The sequence below is a fragment of the Pristiophorus japonicus genome, chromosome 9, assembly GCF_044704955.1.
Source record: "Pristiophorus japonicus isolate sPriJap1 chromosome 9, sPriJap1.hap1, whole genome shotgun sequence".
Classification (NCBI taxonomy): domain Eukaryota; kingdom Metazoa; phylum Chordata; class Chondrichthyes; family Pristiophoridae; genus Pristiophorus; species Pristiophorus japonicus.
The window spans coordinates 51,082,708-51,104,194 of NC_091985.1; the positions used below are offsets into that span (position 1 = coordinate 51,082,708).

Genomic DNA, 21,487 nt, shown 5'->3' on the forward strand with positions numbered 1-21,487 from the left:
ATAGTTCATTATTTCCTGTGTAATAATCTTTACAGGTTGAAAAGAAAGAACAGAACTCTACCTTGATCCTGTACCGTGAGCTGAGCTTTCTTCGCTGGAATGAGCTGCCTATTCATAGGGGATGGATGTGTTACATATGGAATGATACAGATGTGTTTGCATATGTGAGAGAACTGGATGGTTTGGATTCAGTCTTCTTGATTGTACTAAATTTTGGTAAAGCTTCAACAGTCAACCTGGCAAGCAATGTTCCATATCTTCCCAAAGAAGCAAATGTGAGACTCAGTACTGACTTTAATAAAAATGGAAATAAGGTTCAAACAGCATCAGTAATAACTAGTGCTGGGGAAGGCCTTGTATTGGAATACAGAACGAGCAATCCAGTCCACAATAAGGCAGAATTCAAAGACAGGTGCTATATTTCACAGAAAGCATGTTATTTGAGTACATTTGATGTACTTTACAAGAATTGTTAAGAGTTTTTGAAAATAAGTTTTAAAAAATGTCCTGTAGATTCAATAATTGATAGCAATGTAGGGTAGAAAAGAACAAACCACTCACAAAGTGAAATACGCATGAAATTATAAGAACTTCAGCCATTGATCTGTGAGCAAATTACACATTAATAAAACTTTATTTTTTGCATGCAAAACTCTATTCTATAAAACCTTTTCGTCTGCAAAAAATATATGCTACAAAGAGCTCATCTCTTCCATGGCACCTACTTCCTGGACCCAGAATCGCCTTCTGGCCCAACTCTACACCACGCAACAAACCCACCTCATCCCAATGCTCACTGACATCATCGGTGGCTCCCTTTCCTCAGACTTTATTCCATCGTTTCATAAAATTACTGTCATCTTTCCATACAAAGTCCACGCCTAACTCTTGCATCCTCTTAAATTAATGCCTTAATTTAATTCTCCCTTTTCATTGTAAGGTACTTGAATGCATCATTGCCACCCAATTCTGTGCATATATCTCCAATTTCTCCCTGTTTGAATTACTTGAGTCTGTCATCCTCCTTTCTTACTGGGCTGAGACGAGTGACAGTCCCCAAAATAACCTTTGCTGCTGCAACTGTGATGCATTATTCCTGCTTGTCCCCCTCATTTTCTCCATGATATTGACATGGCCAATATTCTTCACTGTGTCTCTTTTGTGGTCCACTGCTGTGGCATTGCCCTCACTTGGTTCCACTTTTAACACATGTCCTGCAATGGCTTCATCTCCTGCAGGGGCACCTCAGGTGTACCCCAAGAATCCAATTGGAGCATGGATGTTTAAAGCATCATTGCTTTCCTTCCATATTATGCCTCTTTTCCACTGATTACTTTTTCAAAATACATCATGAACAGAGGAATGCTAGCTCCTTGGTGTTTATTGATGCTTGCAAGTCTTTGATTGTGTTGGTATCCTGTTATATGCAATAGGTTAGGATTGCTCAAAAGATGCAAACTAGTTTTACTTATCTGAATATACTCATCATTGATTATACAAAGAGCAAAATTGGGACTTTGGAACAGATTGTAAGAATTTGGTGTTATCAAATCAGCTGTGCTTAACTAGCAATGATCTTCAATAAATTTGAATGATACCAAATCAAGAATTTATGTTGACATTATTTCAACTACATTCTTCAGAGGTCACATGAAGATTTTGCTTTGTGGAGTGATGTAGGAGAAGAGGGTCTCTGAATTGTTTGTGAACTGTTTGATCTCTAATCGAGTTTCTAAAGCAACATGTTGATCCAACAAATTATGAGATGTTGTGTCTGTTATAAAGTGGATGGTTGAAACCATAGGTTACATTAAAACATAGGAATTACAAGATGATAAAAGATCAAGGTCCATCTAGTTTGCTTTCTACCATTCTGGTAGTCGCATGGTGTGATAACGGAGTTGATGACTAATTACAGCAATCAATCACTATCAATTAGTTTACAACAAATCCAGACATGACTCGAAGAAAACCTCAGTGATAAAGAGCTTTGGGGACCACACTTCCAAAGTCACTTGTTCCTCCTAAGCATTCTAAACTTAAGTGTCATGTCTGAAATTACTCTAGTGTAGCCAAAAATATCATTTTCTGAAAAAAAATCTATCTAATTTGAATGAACCAATACTAACTGCTTTTACTATCTCCCTAGGGAGCCTGTTCCTTAGGATGTTGTACTACATTAAAGGCGCTATATAAATGCAAGTTGTTGTTGTACCATAGATTGATACTCAGATTAATTTTGAATGAAAAAGCTGGTCTTTTTTAACTTCCTCATGGAGGAAGTGGCTACCTCATGGGTCGATGTGAAGGAGTTAGACAAGAGTTATGAGTGGGTAAATGCTGGGATTTCTCCTCAATACTTTCATAAGGAGGCCAGTGAGCAGAAGGTGAAGGCAGGTAAGTGACCCATTTTTCTTCGCTAAATTAAAAGAGAAAGGTGCAAGACATTTAAGCGAGAGAGTTTTAGCCCAATTCCGAATTCAGCACTCAAGGGAGGTTTGGCCTATAGCTACAGGGCCAACAGTGGTAATGAAGATATTTTTTCCTCAGTAAGGGAAATGTAAGAGGCAGCTTGGAAGAGAAAGTAAGCTCTAGGTAGTGCTGAAGCACTTTGGGAGGTCCTGGGGATATGAAAGCTGCCATTTAAATAAAAAATATTTCTTCCTTAATTGATGATTCATTGAGAGCCACAGATCTCCTGCAGTATAGGAAGTGGGTAAATGTCATACGGGTCTTAAAAAGCAAGTGTCAACAAAAGTTCAAAGAAGTTGGGCTGGTTAATTTTTCCCCTTTCATTCAATGATGTACCTATCTTATCGCAGGTAGATAATTAACTTATATTTGAATAATCTAAATTATGTGTTATAAAGTAGAAATTATTCCAAGTGATGTTGCAAATGTCTTCGATGTTTGCCATATAGTAGGTACTTCTTGTATGGGACAGCACTTCATCTTGTAAATTGTTTTTCGGCTTGTGGCTTGAAGCAAGGCCTCTGGGCTTGAATGACTTTGTATAACGCAATCAGCTTGATTTTTCTTTTTGGGGAACTCCATAATAGAACATAAAACTTCCGATATAAACACTCATACTCCTGGCCTTGCAGCCCTAGCTCTATAGGTTGGGCGTGTAATAAAATGCCTATGAATTGAAAGTCATATGTTGGATTGATAAAGAAAATGCCAAGGACAGCAGATAGCACAGAGCTCTTGCAATAAAGGGAGTAGCCTTCTGTAAATATTGCTCAGGTATCATTATGCAACAAATTCTGATGAAAGAAAAATAAGTAATCTTGGAACATGGACAGAGACAAGGGATGATGCATGGAAAATAGTTTTAAAGGCACCAGCATACCTTGACTTTCCTTACTGAATGGCTTGTTTTACCTCGGATATGTGGATAAAAATAAAAATTATTCTGTTGTATAGATTAAAAAATGGTTTATTGGCATTTAAAACTTTGCATTGACTTTATATCCTAATATTTGCCCAAAAAACAAACAATTCTGCAGGTTCAAAATACTTTAAATTCACTTAACTTCCAGGGTTGGCTACCAAAAATAAATACTGATTCAGAGTACATCAGTACAAAAGGATGAACCCACAAATGCAGAATTTAATTGCAGTGATTTTGAAGAACTTTTCATTAAATCCATTTCATGTTTACTTCTCAGTAGGCGAGCTGCATATAAAGTCTACAACAGACGTATATGGATGCTTCTATACATCAAGTTCCAGTTCTTTGTATAAAAATGCATAATGTCTGGCAACCTATAAAATTTAAAAAATCATCAATTAGCATGTTATTTTCACAAACATAAAATGACTGTTATTGCATAGATGTAATATTTTTGCCATAATAGCAATTATCAAATTGTTATCCTCTTCTGGTACATTTTAAAACTATGTTTATCCTCCTCATGATTTGAGAGGTGTGAGGGGGATTGGGTGTCTGAGGGGGCTGGGGTATAGGAGTATGTGTAAGGGGAGAGGGGGGTGGGAGGTGGTAGAATTAAAGTTCTTTGCCTTTTGCAAAATTCAAAAAGAAGAATTCATAGTATTAAATTAAGGATGGTAATCTCAGAAATTCAGGCAAAAGCTGTGCTGCTATAGAGTGTGCATGTCTCGAGTGCATTTTGGTGTGTTTGGCACCGCAGAAAGTGTTGGAAACTTGACATGCCCAGAAGGTGATATACTCAGTCAGCCCCTCAAAGGCAACTTTTCTACCTTTTGTATATAACAATTTTGGCCTTTGTTCAAATATTTTGTGTGACTGCTCCTTGCTGTCCATTTGATCAAGTTTTTTATTAGCTTCACTATTCTTAATCATTGACAGGTTAGCAATTGTTTAAAATTGAGGTGCAAATTACATGACGTGCCTCAACAGGCATAATGATTCAATGTTTACACTAATAGGACAAGTACCACCAGCGCTGCATCTGCAAGATCCTGCAAATCCACTGGGAGCATGGACACACCAATGTCAGTGTCCTCACCCAGGCCAACATCCCCTGCATCGAAGCATTGACCACACTCTACCAGCTCCGTTGGGCGGGCCACATCGTCCGCATGCCTGACACGAGATTCACAAAGCAAGTGCTCTACTCGGAACTCCTACACAGCAAGCGAGGAAGAGGAAACGCTTCAAGGACACCCTCAAAGCCTCCTTGATAAAGTGTAACATTTCCACCAGCACCTGGGAATCCCTGGCCCAAGACTACCCAAAGTGGAGGAAGAGCATCCAGGAGGGCGCTGAGCACCTCGAGTCTCGTCGCCGAGAGCATGCAGAAACCAAGCGCAGGCTGTGGAAGGAACGTGGGGCAAACCAATCCCGCCCACACTTTCCTTCAACCACTGTCTGCCCCACCTGTTAGAGACTGTAATTCCCGCATTAGACTGTACAGCCACCTGAGAACTCACTTTTAGAGTGAAAGCAAGTCTTCCTCGATTTCGAGGGACTGCCTAAGATGATGATGATGGATGATGATGGATGATGATGGAAGAAAATGCTCAGATTGGGGGTATCTTGAGAGCTTCCGTGCATTAAAAATTCAACCTTAGGAAACTTGGAATAAATCCTTAATTGCTCCACAGGATCAGTAATACACATTATATCGGCTTACCTCAGGAATAATTTTAAGAGAGTGAGCAACAGTCCTTTAATGTTAACACGCCATATATAATGGTCAGAATAATTTTTCGCTCCATGAATTTCAATGTTTACATTTTTGAAATTACTGCATTACAACACACCTTTTAGATGTGAACAGCTAAAATAAATCTTACTGATCTGAAGGATGGAACACTACTGGGGAGAGAAAAAAAAATAAAGGTTTACTTCGTGTATTGATTCTTCCCAGTTAGATGGACCAAAGTGATCACCTCCAGGTTGGATATCCAAAATGATGCTTGGTAATTCACCTTTGTTTGAAAACAACATGCAAAAAAAAATAATTGAGAGTAACTGAGAAGGTTGATCTTTACGCAGTATATTATCTCATTCAATTATTAAACAAAATGATACTTTCAATTCAACTAGATCTACATAGAACGGTTAAACGGTCGCATTGTATTTGTGCTATATTCAAATTGAGGGTGTGGAGGAAGGAAAATGACAAGGCTGCACTCAGGATCAGATCTGACTGGGTCAGACAGCTTGGCTGCATTTGGGATCAAGGTGTGGAATGGAGCCAGAGCTGGAGTACCAAGAGCAGTCAGACAAAGAGAGGTGGAACGAGGAACTATTACAGCAGCTATATTTTGTGAATACGTGAGGCAATCCGTTTTGATTTGATACATATTTAAATAGTATTAAAATGTCAGTCTGTAATATATGCTAATATCAATTTGGCATTTAACATCTGCAATATTGAGATTGCAGTGAGCTTCCAACGTTTCTGATTGATTCATGGTGTATAATGGTTAATACAGATGAATTAGATCCAAGTGCTCCTAATACTCCAGCTGTGGCTCCAAACCTTGTCTATAAATTTCCATTGTATACCACAGATTTGATTGGCTCATGTTAGTCATGTGACCATTAATGCTCCAATAGTTACAAGGGACTAGTTCCTTTGTTCCTGGTATATCATGCTATAGCCAAACACGACCTCATCTGCCCCTCCCATCCTGGTTCCAGCCACCTTGTTCTCTCCAAGCCAAATTTCTAGGGCCAGCATCCTCCCCACAAACCTTTGCACCAGCCTGATCACTCCGAGAGCCCAAGCTCGGTTTCCCTCTATCTTCCCCCTAGCTTTGGTCCCCTCACTTCCTCTCAACTCCGTCTGATCCCCATCTCAATCCCGGCACTCTTACCTCATGGTAACAAAACAACGGATGCTCCAACATCCTGATCCCAGAGAGAAATAAGAAAATGGCCCGGATTTTGCAGGGGGTACACAGTCTTCCCTCCTTTGAAATCCACCGCAAGTTTGGGATTTCTGCATGCGTTTGGCAGGCCACTTGCACGGCCAAAGAAAAGCCAATTGCTGGTGCAAAGTTGCCCACCAACTGGCCAGCAATTGTGTGTGAAAATGTTACGGTTGATGCAAACAGGCACAGAGCCTATTTGCATCAGAGTAAGGGGATACCTCGGGCATATTTTAAACATTTTCATCCCATGTAAAAGATCACGGAATTTTAAGTGCAAATCGAGTTTCCGAGATCTTTTGTGTTAGTTTAAAATATCATGCTAGAAGCTAACCCATACTAATTGTGCTCGTTTGCAGGCCTTTGAGGAGGCTCTAAAAGTCAAGCTGGTTCTTTTGGGCGCAAGGACACTAATAGGCACGTTTTAAAAAGGTTGTGAATGTAATTATTTTTAATTTACTAAGAAACTGACTACTTGTATCCCAGTATAACTAGCAAATGGTTTTGTAAAAAATGTCGAAAGTCATTTTCTGTCATTTAAAATCGAGTTACTCAAAAGGTGGTGTATTGACACTGAGTAATAATGTTTATTTTTTGTGATAACCCCATTTTCAGCTGTATAATCAAACTGCCTCATGTTACCACTCTTAAATATATAAAGGAATATTTTAAGCGAATTAAAAAAAAATTACATTTTAAAATGCGGCTCAATTGCACCGATTCATGGCAGATTTTGCATTTGGCTATATGCAAATGAGTTTGAGCAGAAACATGAGAAATAAAATACTTCTCAAACAGGCAAAGTTGATCGCCGATTGCAACCAAAGGAGAAACTGTGCCCCAGAAAGAAAAAGTAGTGTGCAGAGTTAAAGAGTGCCAGACATACAGAAAAAGGGAGAAAGTCAAGGAGAGACTTACACGAGAGAGAATAGTGAGAAAAACATTTGTTGACAAACAGATAACAAGAGAAAGTGTTTGACAGTCATGCAGAGAGAGAGAGAGAGAGAGAGGAGGGAGAGAGAGAGAGAGAGAGAGAGAGAGAGAGAGAGAGAGAGAGAAAAAAGTAAAAAGACAAAGCGCAGAACAAAAAATAATTAATTAGGCAGTGGGCTCTAGCAGAAAGGAAAGCACAATGCCACTGGAGATCAACTCGTTCTATAATCAATACTTTTGATTTAAAACAGTAAGTAAAAATATATTAGAACAATTCTTATAAAGCAGCATATTTACTCAGATTTAATTTAGCGAGGTTTTAAAAGTATATGTTTCAGTATGTTTGAACACACCTAGAACTCAAATTTATCTGTAGTATTTGTGTTAGCACTGACACTTTTTCGAGTGTGCCTTTACAATGTTACTTCCAATCCACCATGCATGCTGTCAAAGAGGCCATTGTTGTCATGACTATTTACAAAGACCATTCACTTCTGGTAAATCTATTATCTCTGTCACATAGAGGCAGTTTTACATTTAATGCTTTGGGATTTGACACTGCAGGAGAGTGATGTCTGTATGGTGGGTCCCAGAGCTTACATTGCTTAAAGCCAGCTCAGCTTTCAATTTTCTTGAGCTTGCATTTAAGAGTAACTTATAAGCAATTCCAAATTGTTCACAGCTGATTACCAACAAAGCCAGATACTGATATAACTGCCTGGAATTTGCGGTCAGTGGTGAAGCAATGGCGCTCGACGCTGACATAGAAACATAGAAAATAGGTGCAGGAATAGGCCATTCGGCCCTTCGAGCCTACACCACCATTCAATAAGATCATGGCTGATCATTCCCTCAGTACCCCTTTCCTGCTTTCTCTCCATACCCCTTGATCCCCTTAGCCGTAAGGGCCATACCTAACTCCCTCTTGAATATATCCAATGAACTGGCATCAACAACTCTCTGCGGCAGGGAATTCCACAGGTTAACAACTCAGAGTGAAGAAGTTTCTCCTCATCTCGGTTCTAAAGGCCTACCTCTTATGCTAAGACTGTGTCCCCTGGTTCTGGATTTCCCAAACATCGGGAACATTTTTCCCACATCTAACCTGTCCAGTCCCGTCAGAATCTTATACGTTTCAATGAGATCTCCTCTCATCCTTCTAAACTCCAGTGAATAAAGGCCTAGTTGATCCAGTCACTCCTTGTATGACAGTCCAGCGATCCCTGGAATCAGTCTGGTGAACCTTCGCTGCACTCCCTCAATAGCAAGAACGTCCTTCCTCAGATTAGGAGACCAAAACTGAACACAATATTCCAGGTGAGGCCTCACTAAGGCCCTGTCGAACTGCAGTAAGACCTCCCTGCTCTTGCACTCAAATCCCCTAACTATGAAGGCCAACATACCATTTGCCTTCTTCACCACCTGCTGTACCTGCATGGCAACTTTCAATGACTGATGAACCATGACACCCAGGTCTCGTTGCACCTCCCCTTTTCCTAATCTGCCGCCATTCAGATAATATTCTGCCTTCGTGTTTTTGCCACCAAGGTGGATAACCTCACATTTATCCACATTATACTGCATCTGCCATGCATTTGCCCACTCACCTAACCTGTCCAAGTCACCCTGCAGCCTCTTAGCGTCCTCCTCACAGCTCACACCGCCACCCAATTTAGTGTCATCTGCAAAGTTGGAGATATTACATTCAATTCCTTCATCTAAATCGTTAATGTATCTTGTAAAGAGCTGGGGTCCCAGCAATGAGCCCTGCGGCACTCCAGTAGTCACTGCCTGCCATTCTGAAAAGGACCCGTTTATCCCGACTCTCTGCTTCCTGTCTGCCAACCAGTTCTCTATCCACGTCAGTACATTACCCCCAATACCATGAGCTTTGATTTTGCACAACAATCTCTTGTGCGGGACCTTGTCAAAAGCCTTTTGAAAGTCCAAATACACCACATCCACTGGTTCTCCCTTGTCCACTCTGCTAGTTACATCCTCAAAAAATTCCAGAAGATTCATCAAGCATGATTTCCCTTTCAAAAATCCATGCTGACTTGGACCGATCCCGTCACTGCTTTCCAAATGCGCTGCTATTTCATCCTTAATGATTGATTCCAACATTTTCTCCACTACTGATGTCAGGCTAACTGGTCTATAATTACCCGTTTTCTCTCTCCCTCCCTTTTTAAAAAGTGATGTTACATTAGCTACCCTCCAGTCCATAGGAACTGATCCAGAGTCGATAGACTGTTGGAAAATGATCACCAATGCATCCACTATTTCTAGGGACACTTCCTTAAGTACTCTGGGATGCAGACCATCAGGCCCCGGGGATTTATCGGCCTTCAATCCCATCAATTTCCCTCACACAATTTCCAGCCTAATAAGGATATCCTTCAGTTCCTCCTTCTCACTAGACCCACTGTCCCCTAGTACATTCGGAAGGTTATTTGTGTCTTCCATCGGGAAGACAGAACCGAAGTATTTGTTCAATTGGTCTGCCATTTCTTTCTTTCCCATTATAAATTCACCTGAATCTGACTGCAAGGGACCGACGTTTGTCTTCACTGATCTTTTTCTCTTCACATGTTTATAGAAGCTTTTGCAGTCAGTTTTTATGTTCCCTGCAAGCTTTCTCTCGTGCTCTATTTTCCCCCTCTTAATTAAACCCTTAGTCCTCCTCTGTTGAATTCTAAATTTCTCCCAGTCCTCAGGTTTGTTGCTTTTTCTAGACAATTTAGATGCATCTTCCTTGGGTTTAACACTATCCTTAATTTCCCTTGTTAGCCACAGTTGAGCCACCTTCCCCATTTTATTTTTACTCCAGACAGGGATGTACAATTGCTGAAATTCATCCATGTGATCTTTAAATGTCTGCCATTGCTTATCCACCGTCAACCCTTTAAGTATCCTTTGCCAGTCTATTCTAGCCAATTCACATCTCATACCGTCGAAGTTACCTTTCCTTAAGTTCAGGACCCTAGCTTCCGAATTAACTGTGTCACCCTCCATCTTAATAAAGAATTCTACCATATTATGGTCACTCTTCCCGAAGGGGCCCTCGCACAACAAGATTGCTAATTAGTCCCTTCTCATAACACATCACCCAGTCTAGAAAGGCCAGCTCTCGTTGGTTCCTCGGCAAATTGGTCTAGAAAACCATCCCTAATACATTCCAGGAAATCCTCCTCCACCGCATTGCTATCAGTTTGGTTAGCCCAATCAATATGTAGATTAAAGTCGCCCATGATAACTGCAGTACCTTTATTGCACACATCCCTTATTTCTTGTTTGATGCTGTCCCCAACCTCACTATTACTGTTTGGTGGTCTGTACACAACTCCCACTAGCGTTTTCTGCCCTTTGGTGTGCTGCAGCTCCACCCATACCGATTCTACATCGTCCAGGCTAATGTCCTTTCTTATTATTGCATTAATTTCCTCTTTAACCAGCAATGCCACCCTGTCTCCTTTTCCTCTCTGCCTATCCTTCCTAAACGTTGAATACCCAGCCTTGGTCACCCTGGAACCATGTCTCCGTGATGCCAATGACATCATACCCATTAACTGCTGTCTGCACAGTTAATTCGTCCACCTTATTCCGAATACTCCTCGCATTGAGGCACAGAGCCTTCAGGCTTGTCTTTTTAGAATGTTGCTGTAATGTGGCCCTTTTTGTTTTTTGCCTTGGGTTTCTCTGCCCTCCACTTTTACTATTCTCCTTTCTATCTTTTGCTTCTGCCTCCATTTTATTTCCCTCTGTCTCCCTGCATAGGTTCCCACCCCCCTGCCATGTTAGTTTAACTCCTCCCCAACAGCACTAGCAAACACTCGTCCCTAGGACATTGGTTCCGGTCTTGCCCAGGTGCAGACCGTCCGGTTTGTACTAGTCCCATCTCCCCCAGAACCGGTTCCAATGTCCCAGGAATTTGAATCCCTCCCTTGTGCACCACACCTCAAGCCACGTATTCATCTGAGCTATCCTGCGATACCTACTCTGACTAGCACGTAGCACTGGTAGCAATCCTGAGATTACTACTTTTGAGGTCCTACTTTTTAAATTTAGCTCCTAGCTCCCTAAATTCATTTCGTAGGACCTCATCCCGTTTAACCTATATCGTTGGTACCTATATGCACCACGACAACTGGCTGTTCACCCTCCCTTTTCAGAATGTCCTGCACCCGCTCAGAGACATCCTTGACCCTTGCACCAGGGAGGCAACATACCATCCTGGAGTCTCGGTTGCGGCCGCAGAAACGCCTATCTATTCCCCTATCACTATAGCTCTCCCACTCTTTTTCCTGCCCTCCTGTGCAGCAGAGCCACCCATGGTGCCATGAACTTGGCTGCTGCTGCTCCCCTCTGTGAGTCATCTCCCTCAACAGTACCCAAAGCGGTGTATCTGTTTTGCAGGGAGGTAACTGCAGGGGACTCCTGCACTACCTTCCTTGCACTGCTCTTCCTGTTGGTCACCCATTTACTATCTGGCTGTGTACCCTTTACCTGCAGCAAGACCAATTCGCTAAATGTGCTATTCACATCATTCTCAGCATCGTGGATGCTCCAGAGTTCATCCACCCGCAGCTCCAGTACCGCAATGCGGTCCATCCTGGGCTGCTGGCGGATACACTTCCCGCACATGTAGTCATCAGGGACACTGGAAGCGTCCCTGACTTCCCACATAGTACAGGAGGAGCATAACACGTGTCCGAGCTATCCTGCCATGACTTAACCCCTAGATAAACTTAATTTTGCAACAATGCTAAATGTTACTTACTGATAAAGAAAAAAGAAAAGCTACTTACCAATCACCAGCCAATCACTTACCCCCTTGGCTGTGATGTCACCTTTCGATTTCTTTCTACTACTTTTTTGCCTTCTCTCCCCGCTGCAGCTGCACCGGCTGGCCTTTATAGGCTGCTCGCCACACGAACTCCCGCCTCCCTCCTCGAACTGTTGGGCCTTTATAGGCCGCTCGCCTCACGAACTCCCGCCGCTCTCCTCGAACTGTTGGGCCTTTATAGGCCGCTCCCATCAGGAACTCCCGCCTCCCGACGCTCTCCTCGAACTGTTGGGCCTTTATAGGCCGCTCGCCTCACGAACTCCTGCCTCCCTCTTCGAACTGTTGGGCCTTTATAGGCCGCTCGCCACACAAACTCCCGCCGCTCTCCTCGAACTGTTGGGCCTTTTTAGGCCGCTCACCTCACGAACCCCCGCCTCCCGCCTCGAACTGTTGGGCCTTTATAGGCCGCTCGCCTCACGAACCCCCGCCTCCCACCGCTCTCCTCGAACTGTTGGGCCTTTATAGGCCGCTCGCCTCACGAACCCCCGCCTCCCGCTGCTCTCCTCAAACTGTTGGGCCTTTATAGGCCGCTCCCCTCAGGACCTCCCGCCTCCCGACGCTCTCCTTGAACTGTTGGGCCTATATAGGCCGCTCCCCTCACGAACTCCCACCTCCCTCTTCGAACTGTTGGGCCTGTATAGGCCGCTCGCCTCACGAACACCCGCCTCCCGACTGCCGCCGCTCTCCTCGAACTGTTGGGCCTTTATAGGCCTCTCGCCTCACGAACTCCCGACCTCTAAGAAAGCTGCCAACAGAGATCTCTGTGGTGAAAAATTAAGCTTTGTCGACGTTAAATTCATTGTAGCGTTGTTAAAAGGGGATTCCTTGCGTAGAGCAGCAGTAATGTCATCAATCTGTCCTAAGCAGCCAATCACATTGAAGAATTCTCAGAGCAAATCAGGAAATAAAAAGCACTGATTAAATTCATTTTAAAATGTTTACAGAAAGCAAAATAAAGATTGGGACGTACACATGGGGTTAAGGTACAAGCTGAAATATAAAAAATATAATTTTGTATTACTTGAAAAATATAGTAATTTTCTAACATAATGGAGATATTTGACATTCCATAAATATAAAACTTGTTTTTTCAGGCGAGAACAGTTGTTCAGCAGTCTATACATTGGATTAGGTGTAACTGGGATTTTAACAATGAGGCTTAACTTTTAATGGGGTATTTAACAATGTAATTAGATCGGAAAAGCATAAGTTTTCATCAGATCAACTGATTTCACTGATTGCTGGCTACGGAGAGTTCCACAGCGTTGCCTGGAGCAGAGCAGGAAATGATGGATCACAACCTCAGGATTTCCACTTTTAGCTGCATATGTGCTATAGCCTGAAGTTACAGTCAGTTTCAAAGGGGTAATGGCAGTTTGCTGTCATTACCACCACAAAATCTGGGCTATCAATACTGACCATAATTTTTATCATAATATGAACAATGATACAAATTAATAGAAGACGACGCATTCCACAACACCAAAATTCAGAGTCTTATTTAGTGTCGATGGTCTAGCTATATGGTGTTCAATGAACCAGGCCAAGGATATTAAAATCTGATAATCAGGTCACACATAAATGCCCTTTGGGGGAGGAGAAGAATCTAATAAAACTCATGTTGCTTTGAGTGCACTTAAAATCAAAGGGAATTTAATCGCAATGATTTTAGGCTTCACCGCCCTAAGAGATTTGTGCAATGACTGATTTACCGATCCATTTCCCTTGAGGCGCTTAAACTGAATTTTGCGGTAGACGGCGTTAACTTTCACAAGGTTAACTTACCGACCAGCTGGGATTACCGCCTCAAAAAGGGCAATACTGAATTTCTAGCCTTATATATTCTATCTGTTCTTGTACTAAGGCAAAACTGCTGCATTCTCTAGAGTCAGCAGTATTTTATTAAGCATTTACTGTCTACGAGTGGTAAAAAGATATTGTTTCACCAATGCCAAATGCCAGCTTTACAGTTCACTTGGTAACATGCAAGTCAATGCTTTTAATGTGATTGAGGAATTTAAAGAAGTCTTTGTACCGTGTTATTTATTAACCTGCAATTCTGGTTTATTGAGCATATTTAAGCTTGCATCTGCATTCTTTATTTTGTGACATTTGTTAATAATTATGAACCACTTTGCAGTCATTTGATCTACTGATAGCTGCAATGAACTCTGAGCTTAAAAAAGATCCATTTACTATTTCAATAAGGATTGAAAAGATGAAGGCCAAATGCAGTGACTAATTGCTGTGGTATATTTTCCCAGGTATGTGTCAGTGCTGGGGCCCGAAATTGGTGGACATACCTCCGCAAACCGCTCACAGACCGCCGACCTACGCCCAAAAATCACAAAATTGATCAAAAAATACCAACATACTGCCCGGCGGAAAATTCATCAGTGACATACCGTTGGGCAGTATGCATACTGTCAGCCCCTGCACACCGCCGACATACTGCCCAAAATTGCCAAATTGATGACTTACTACTGACATACCGCCGACCCTGCAAACCGCCCTGGAAAAGGTGGTTTTAAGTTGATCTTCAGTCGGTGGTATGCATCTTTACCTGTGAAATTTTTTATTTCTGTTACTCCCCCAGTCTCTCCCACCCCCAGTGATCAGTTCCACCCCCCACCCTCAAGAAGCAATCTCTCTTTCCCTCCCAAGAAGCAATCTCCCCCCAAATAGCGATTTCACCCTAAGAAGCAATCTCTCTTTCTCTCTCTTCTCTCTTCCCCCTCCACCCACCCACCCCCCCCCCCCCCAAATAGCGATCTCAACCCAAGAAGCACTCTCCCCCACATACCTGCACAGCACTCTCAGGTCTGTGTCTCTCAGGGGCGGAGCTTCGCAGCAGCAGGCACGTGCGCAGAACTCTGGACCCGAAGATTCCCAAGTGAAAAGGACTCACTGCCCGCACACTGCCGGCTGCACTTCGCTCGGCATACTACCGAGAGAAAAATTATGAAAATCGCGCACTCTGCCCCAGTAATACCCGGTGGTATGAAACGATATACCACCAGCATACTGCCGAGAAATGGGCAGACAGAATGGGCCTGAAATTGGTTATTACATAAGGTCCGCCCATTTCTGAGATATGCGCCGTTTCAAACCGCCGGCATACTGCCAAGATTGAAGAGCGCAATTTTGGTCCATTTTTTTCGGCGGTATGCAGTGGACGGTTGGTAACATTGTACTTGATCTAGATCTACTTTTTTGTCGATGGACGGTGTGGCACTGAACTGCGCATGTGAGATTCCCACCCCCCCCCCCAATTTTTTTCAGCGAGCTTTTTACCCGCTATTTGAGGTGTCAGGGGTCACCCGTGCATGAGCTGTGAGTTGAAGTCGAGGGTGTGTGTGTGTGTGAGGAGTCGTAAGCTAGTCGAGGGCCAGTTGGTTTAATAACAGATTGCAGAGTTAAAAAATATTCATAATAAATAATAATAGTTTGAATAACATTTTACAAATCAAAAATCATAAATATAATAGAAATGCTCAAAAAAAAGTAGAAATGCAGGAACATCGAGAAGGATGGGAGGTTGAGGGCACCCGACTTCGACGAGAGAGAGTTACCTGCCCTTCGAGAATATTACAGAGAGGTACTCCGACCGAACAAAGGGTGGTTGTGGAAAGCCCCCCCCCGCCCCCAAAAGAAGTACAACAGAATATGGGACGAGATTGGCGGCGGGGGCGCGGTGTCCTCCACAAGTACCATGGTACGCACCGGGGAAAGGTGCAGTAAGAAGTGGAATGACCCGGTGAGGGTAGCAAAAGTAATGATTTTATTTATGCACCCCCCATGTGCCATGTAAATGTAGGTTCAATATCACACGGATGGTGTTATTTATCTTAAGGTTATGACGATGTATTCGTCCTTTCAGGCAATGACAAGAACGCAGTGTTTTAATGTGTGTGTGTGTGTGTGTGTGTGTGTGTGTGTGTGAGAGAGTGAGACCCCGTGTGTGTCTGCGATGTTAAATGGATTGAAGATTTTTACTTTCATTTACTTCACCTTCTGCAGAAGACAACATCTGCAATAGCAGCCAATCAGCGTCGCACGGTGGGAGGACCCACAACCCAAGAACCATTCACAGAAATAGAGATCCGTGCCCTGTCCCTAGTCGGTGATACAACCATGCAACCACCGGCATTGGAGCTGACCTACTCACACAGGATGGTAAGCTGAATACAATCCCCGGTCTGTGTTGCAGTCCTGTCATGTCATGTAATGTACATTATATGAGGCCAACATTAGTTAATGTAAGTTTATTGCACTGTAATGCTGGCCTCATGTGATGTACTGCAATGCAATGCATATGTATATATATATTGTCTGTCTGCGATATATAATGCAGCAGTGGACATTTAAGACTGCATTATGTCACTGTACTATGTACTCATGTAACTCTGACTCCTGCCCTGGTGCCAAGCATTTTCAAATGTTGTTTTGTACTTCCAGACTCGGACGATTTAGGCCACACCTCCAGAGAGAGATCAGACGACAGACCCACTGCCTCCACCTCTGGCGTCACCCAGCCCTCTCCTGACTTCACCACTGGCAGGTGAGTATTATGTCTGTAATGTACTTATGAATGACTCCACGAGGCAATGTGTTGTACTCAAACTGTAGTGACCTTGGTCCTTTATTCATAACTCCTGAGTGAGGCAGCCGCATGGTGGCTCCCTTTTTATATAGCCCCTGCCACCGGGGCAGGAAACCCCAGTCTTCACCAGTTGCACCCTCTACTGGTGCCAGCATGTATATACACAGTGTAAACCTTATTGATAGTACATCAGGTAAACAAGTCTCCATCTTATGCAACTATACAGTGACTACACAGAGAGTATATCTATAGCCTGCATATATAACATCGAGGAAGAGCCGCTGATCCTGGAGCCGGTGGAGACGGAGGAGGATTCACCAGTTCCATGTGGGCCAGCTGGAAAATCCTCCACCACCACCGAGTCTATATTCAGGGGATTCCCCCATGGCTCCTCTGATTTTGCGGGACCAAGTAGTGTGCAGCAACATCCTCAGTGTTGCAGCGCCTTTGCCGCAGTGATGGAGGTTAGTGCAGAAAAGGTCGGTTGCTGCACGACAAATAGTCGTGTACCAGGACATGGTGCATCTGTCACAGGCCAGCATCGACATAGGTCGAGAGCTGCTCAAGGCCATGCTACGATAGCCGCAAATATCGCGGCTCTATCAGAACGGCAGTCGGTGGAGGATTGTTGGAGGCAATCGACGGGATCAGTGGGAAAGGGAAGAGCGGGAGTAAGAAAGGGGTGAGCGGGGAGGGGGGGGGGAATAGTCCCAAAGGTGGTGTAGCACACGGTTGAGGTAGTGGTTGAGGACAGTAAAGGGTCTTTTGTTGTACTTGTTCATTTAATAATTGAAGTTTGATTTTTTAAAGTTTATTCAAGTTGTTAAAGTTTTGTTAAAATTGTTATTAAAGCTGTTACAGTTGTTTTATAGTTAAGTTTTACAAAGTTTTAAAATTGTGTATTTTTTACATTTTTACATAAACATTTGAATTGAATTTACGCACTCTTGTACAGTGTCAAACTTTTGGGGCAACAGTCATCAGGGTCCCAAAACGCAGCTCTCCACATTCAAGCAAAGCGTTCATTTTTGAGCTGCTGATGTAACAATTTTGCAGTGGCATACGCTCTGCATGCCCTCCGCTGTAGTGTTGGGGGCGCGGGGGGGGGGGGGTCCCCGTATGATTGCTAAATTATGTAACATGCAGCACACCACAGTGAACTGAGCAACCTGCTCAGGGTGATATTGCAGCCTGCCTCCCGAGCGGTCCAAGCATCGAAAGCGCTGCTTCAGCACTCCAACTGTCTTTGATAATATTACGTGTGGCTATATGGCTCTTATTATATCATTGCTCGACTTCTGTCTGAGGGTTCCGCGGGGGGGGGGTCAAGAGCCAGGTGGTGAGGCCTTTGTCCCCCAGCATCCACCTTGTGGCTCAGATTTCAACAGGTCAGACACAGTGCTCTCACGCAAGATGTGCGCATCATGGATGGTCCCTGGAAAGTAGGCATTCACTGTCATTATGCGCTGCATATGGTCACAGACGGCACGTTGAGGCAGTGGAATCCCTTACGGTTTCAGTATACCACCGCCTCCTGTAACGGTGCTCGTAGGGCAATATGGGTACAGTCAACAGCACCCTGCACCTTGGGGAAGCCGGCAATGCGTGTAAATCCCAAAGCTCTGTCACTCTGTGCCTCCCTGGTCATTGGGAAGTTTATAAATTCCATCCGGCGTGCATACAGTGCTTCGGTTACCTATTGAATGCATCGATGAGTAACATACTGAGAAATACAGCATATGTCCCCAGCTGTTGCCTGAAAAGAGCCACATACATAAAAAGGAAAGTGCCGCAGTCACTTTCACCTCGACAGAAAGTGCAGTAATTTTGGTGGTACAGGGCTACATGTCTGCCTTAATGAGCTGGCAAATCTCATTGATCATCTCTTTTTGGAAACGCATCCTTCAAACACACTGTTGATCGGTCAGGTCCAAGTATGAGCGCTTCTCCCTGAAAATCCTTTGGGGGCAAGACCTCCTCCATTACCCTGATAACTCTAAGGATAAGGGGTAAGCCATTTAGGACCGAGATGAGGAGAAACTTCTTCACCCAGAGAGTGGTGAACCTGTGGAATTCTCTACCACAGAAAGTAGTTGAGGCCAATTCACTAAATATATTCAAAAGGGAGTTAGATGAAGTCCTTACTACTGGGGGGATCAAGGGGTATGGCGAGAAAGCAGGAAGGGGGTACTGAGGTTGCATGTTCAGCCATGAACTCATTGAATGGCGGTGCAGGCTAGAAGGGCTGAATGGCCTACTCCTGCACCTATTTTCTATGTTTCTATGTCTATGTAACTCTGCTCTAAACCGTCTCACATCTGGATCCTGCATTAGACAGATAGTTAGCAATACAGGCCGAGATAGTACAGGCCCCATGCTTTTTAAATCTCCAGAATATTTTTCAATGAAAAAAATATAACTAAAATGCCTTTAATAATAATTTAATCAGTAATAAAAATACCTTTTCCATTGTAAATTGCACTGTAAAGTCACTGTTCACCTCAGAAATACAGGAGGTGCTGCTTGAGCTGACTATTCCCGACTATTCCCAATTTCAAAATGGCAGCTCTGAGCACTACCACCCGTTTCCGCCCAATTACCATCGCGTAAAACCATCTTTTCCAGAACGATATACAGCTCTGGTGGTATGTTGGCGGTATGCCATGAAAATCGGACTTTTTGGGTGGTATGCGGGCGGTCCTGCACGGCGGACGGTGTGCATACTGCTTGGCAGTATGTCAATGATGAATATTCCACCAAGTGGTATGTATGTGTTTATTTTTAACCAAAATTGTATTTTTGGGTGGTAAGCGGACGGTATGTCAATGAATTTCGGGCCCCCAGAGCTAATGTGGATGAGGCAATAGTTGTCAGACATTCCGGTGCCAGCCGCTTCCAAAAGGGGAGGTAGGATGACCGTGCCGGCGCAGTTTCACCATCGTGGTCTGGTCAGAGCGGCAACATGGCTGATAGTGCAGCTCACCAGCGTGCCCGCTGCTTTTCCAATGTGGCCCTGAAGGCTTTGATGGAGGCTGTGGAGAGGTGAACGGATGTCCTGCAGCCTCAGCCGCCGCCTGGAGTTTTCAGACGTTTGTGGAGGGAGGTGGCACAGCACGTGTCGGCAATGAGCACGGAGCCCAGAACTGCTACACAATGTCGCAAGATGATGAACGACCTCACTCGGGTTGTCAGGGCGAGTACCCTTTCTATTAACCTTACTTTGCCATAATGTGAACCTCACTGTCTCACACAACGTACAGTCTGTGCAGTAGCTGCTCCTTCACTATGTGTACCAGCCCATGGGCTTGGTTGCTGAAGAGAGCTGCAAATTTCCACCTCAGTTCAGCAGCCATACCCTGGGCCTCCAGCGTAGCTCTCCTTCCTGATCCCTACTCTAACTACCATTTCACTCTTTATATGCGTTTGCAAAACTTAATCTAAACTGGTAGCCACCAAATACCACCATTCACACAGCTACTCTGCGCAGCTACTGTGAGTCAAATGGACATCTGCATACTTCCATACAGTAGCAGCTATTCAACTCTAAGGCACATGTGGCAGACGATTAGCGGCACACTTACTCACACCACCTTCTGTTTGTTATTGCAGCGAAACTCGCTCATAATAGGTGCCAACAAATGCGGACTGGAGGAGGGGAGCATGAACTCCACACCCTCATGGTGTTGGAAGACCGAGAGGTTGCCCTCATGGACGCACAAGGGGGTTCGGTAGCAGTCGGGGAAGCCGAGCCTCCTGGGGACAGTGACAGTATGTTCATCCCCTTTCCCTCTTAGATGAGACCCTATACCCCCGAAATCACGAGGAAGAAGGGGACGACAGATCTGCGCCACTCCGGCAGGATCCATCTGCTGCAGACAGCGGGGACACCACCTCGATGCATGAGCCGATCCTCCTGGGGTTTGACGAGCCTGAGGTTCGTGGACCCAGTGGCCTGCAGCAACGCCCAGCGCGAAGGGAAGCTCGGGGGCCAGCTCCCCGGAGGGTGAGTCGGTGCCCAAGTCCTGCTGAGTGTGACTCAGGATTTGGAGGGTACGGCGGCAGAGTCTCAGGGGATGCACTGTGAACTTATGGGTGCATTGGCAAGGGTCCCGCAGAGCATGGATGCACTTGCTGAGAGATTGGGGGAGGCCTCCTCAAGCATTGCCCGTGCCTCTGAACATCCCATCGAACCCATCCTTGGCAAGTACCAATGGATGTTGGAGTCGACGAGCGACCGTGGGTCCCAGAAGTGATGGCACGTGCCATGGCTGACATGGCAGCAGCTATCACAGCACAGGCCGAAGCTACACAAGTGATGTGATGCAGTCACTGCTTGGTGGCATCAATTCTCAGTCTGTTGCGTTTCAGACTCAGTCTGCTCTCATACAGACGCAGATTGATGCACACAAGCACTGACTGCTGCCATCCTCTCTGAATTCCACACAGTCCAACGGTGCCAAAGCAGGCCAACAGTCTGTGCTCCAGCCGATTGCTCCAGATGCTCTGCCCCAGGGGAATGACAATGGGTCAATGGAAATGGAAGGTGCTGTCCTCTCATGATGACAGCATTCCAGCTCCCACCACTGCCACTCGCCTTTGCACCTGCCAAGTTCTGCACCCCACCCATACCAGACTGCTGCCACCTATGCTGAGGTGGTGCAGTCTGCAGCCAGGCCTTCCAGGCCCGAAGCTGGGCCAGGGTGTCCTGCTAGGCCATCTGCTGTCTCTGCCTCACAGAC

General features: G+C 44.4%; 2 protein-coding genes across 3 annotated transcripts in view; one reads left to right on the plus strand and one right to left on the minus strand.

Annotated features, from left to right (window-relative positions):
- slc3a1 (solute carrier family 3 member 1) overlaps positions 1-562 on the plus strand; it is a 31,261-nt gene extending 30,699 nt beyond the window's left edge. Inside the window, exon 10 of the mRNA XM_070888685.1 lies at positions 36-562. Coding sequence (XP_070744786.1) covers positions 36-476 — 441 coding nt within the window. The 3' untranslated portion in view covers positions 477-562. The remainder of the gene's footprint in view (positions 1-35) is intronic.
- A 2,823-nt stretch (positions 563-3,385) lies between these two features.
- Positions 3,386-21,487, minus strand: part of prepl (prolyl endopeptidase like) — an 86,462-nt gene continuing 68,360 nt past the window's right edge. The window contains exons 13-14 of one of the 2 annotated variants that reach the window (XM_070889348.1): positions 5,336-5,418; positions 3,387-3,768 (exon numbers count right to left, since the gene is read on the minus strand). In XM_070889348.1, the coding sequence (XP_070745449.1) occupies positions 3,718-3,768; positions 5,336-5,418 (134 nt within the window). In that variant the 3' untranslated portion in view covers positions 3,387-3,717. Of the gene's footprint in view, positions 3,769-5,335; positions 5,419-21,487 lie in introns of both variants that reach the window. The other variant, XM_070889349.1, reaches the window with a different exon arrangement.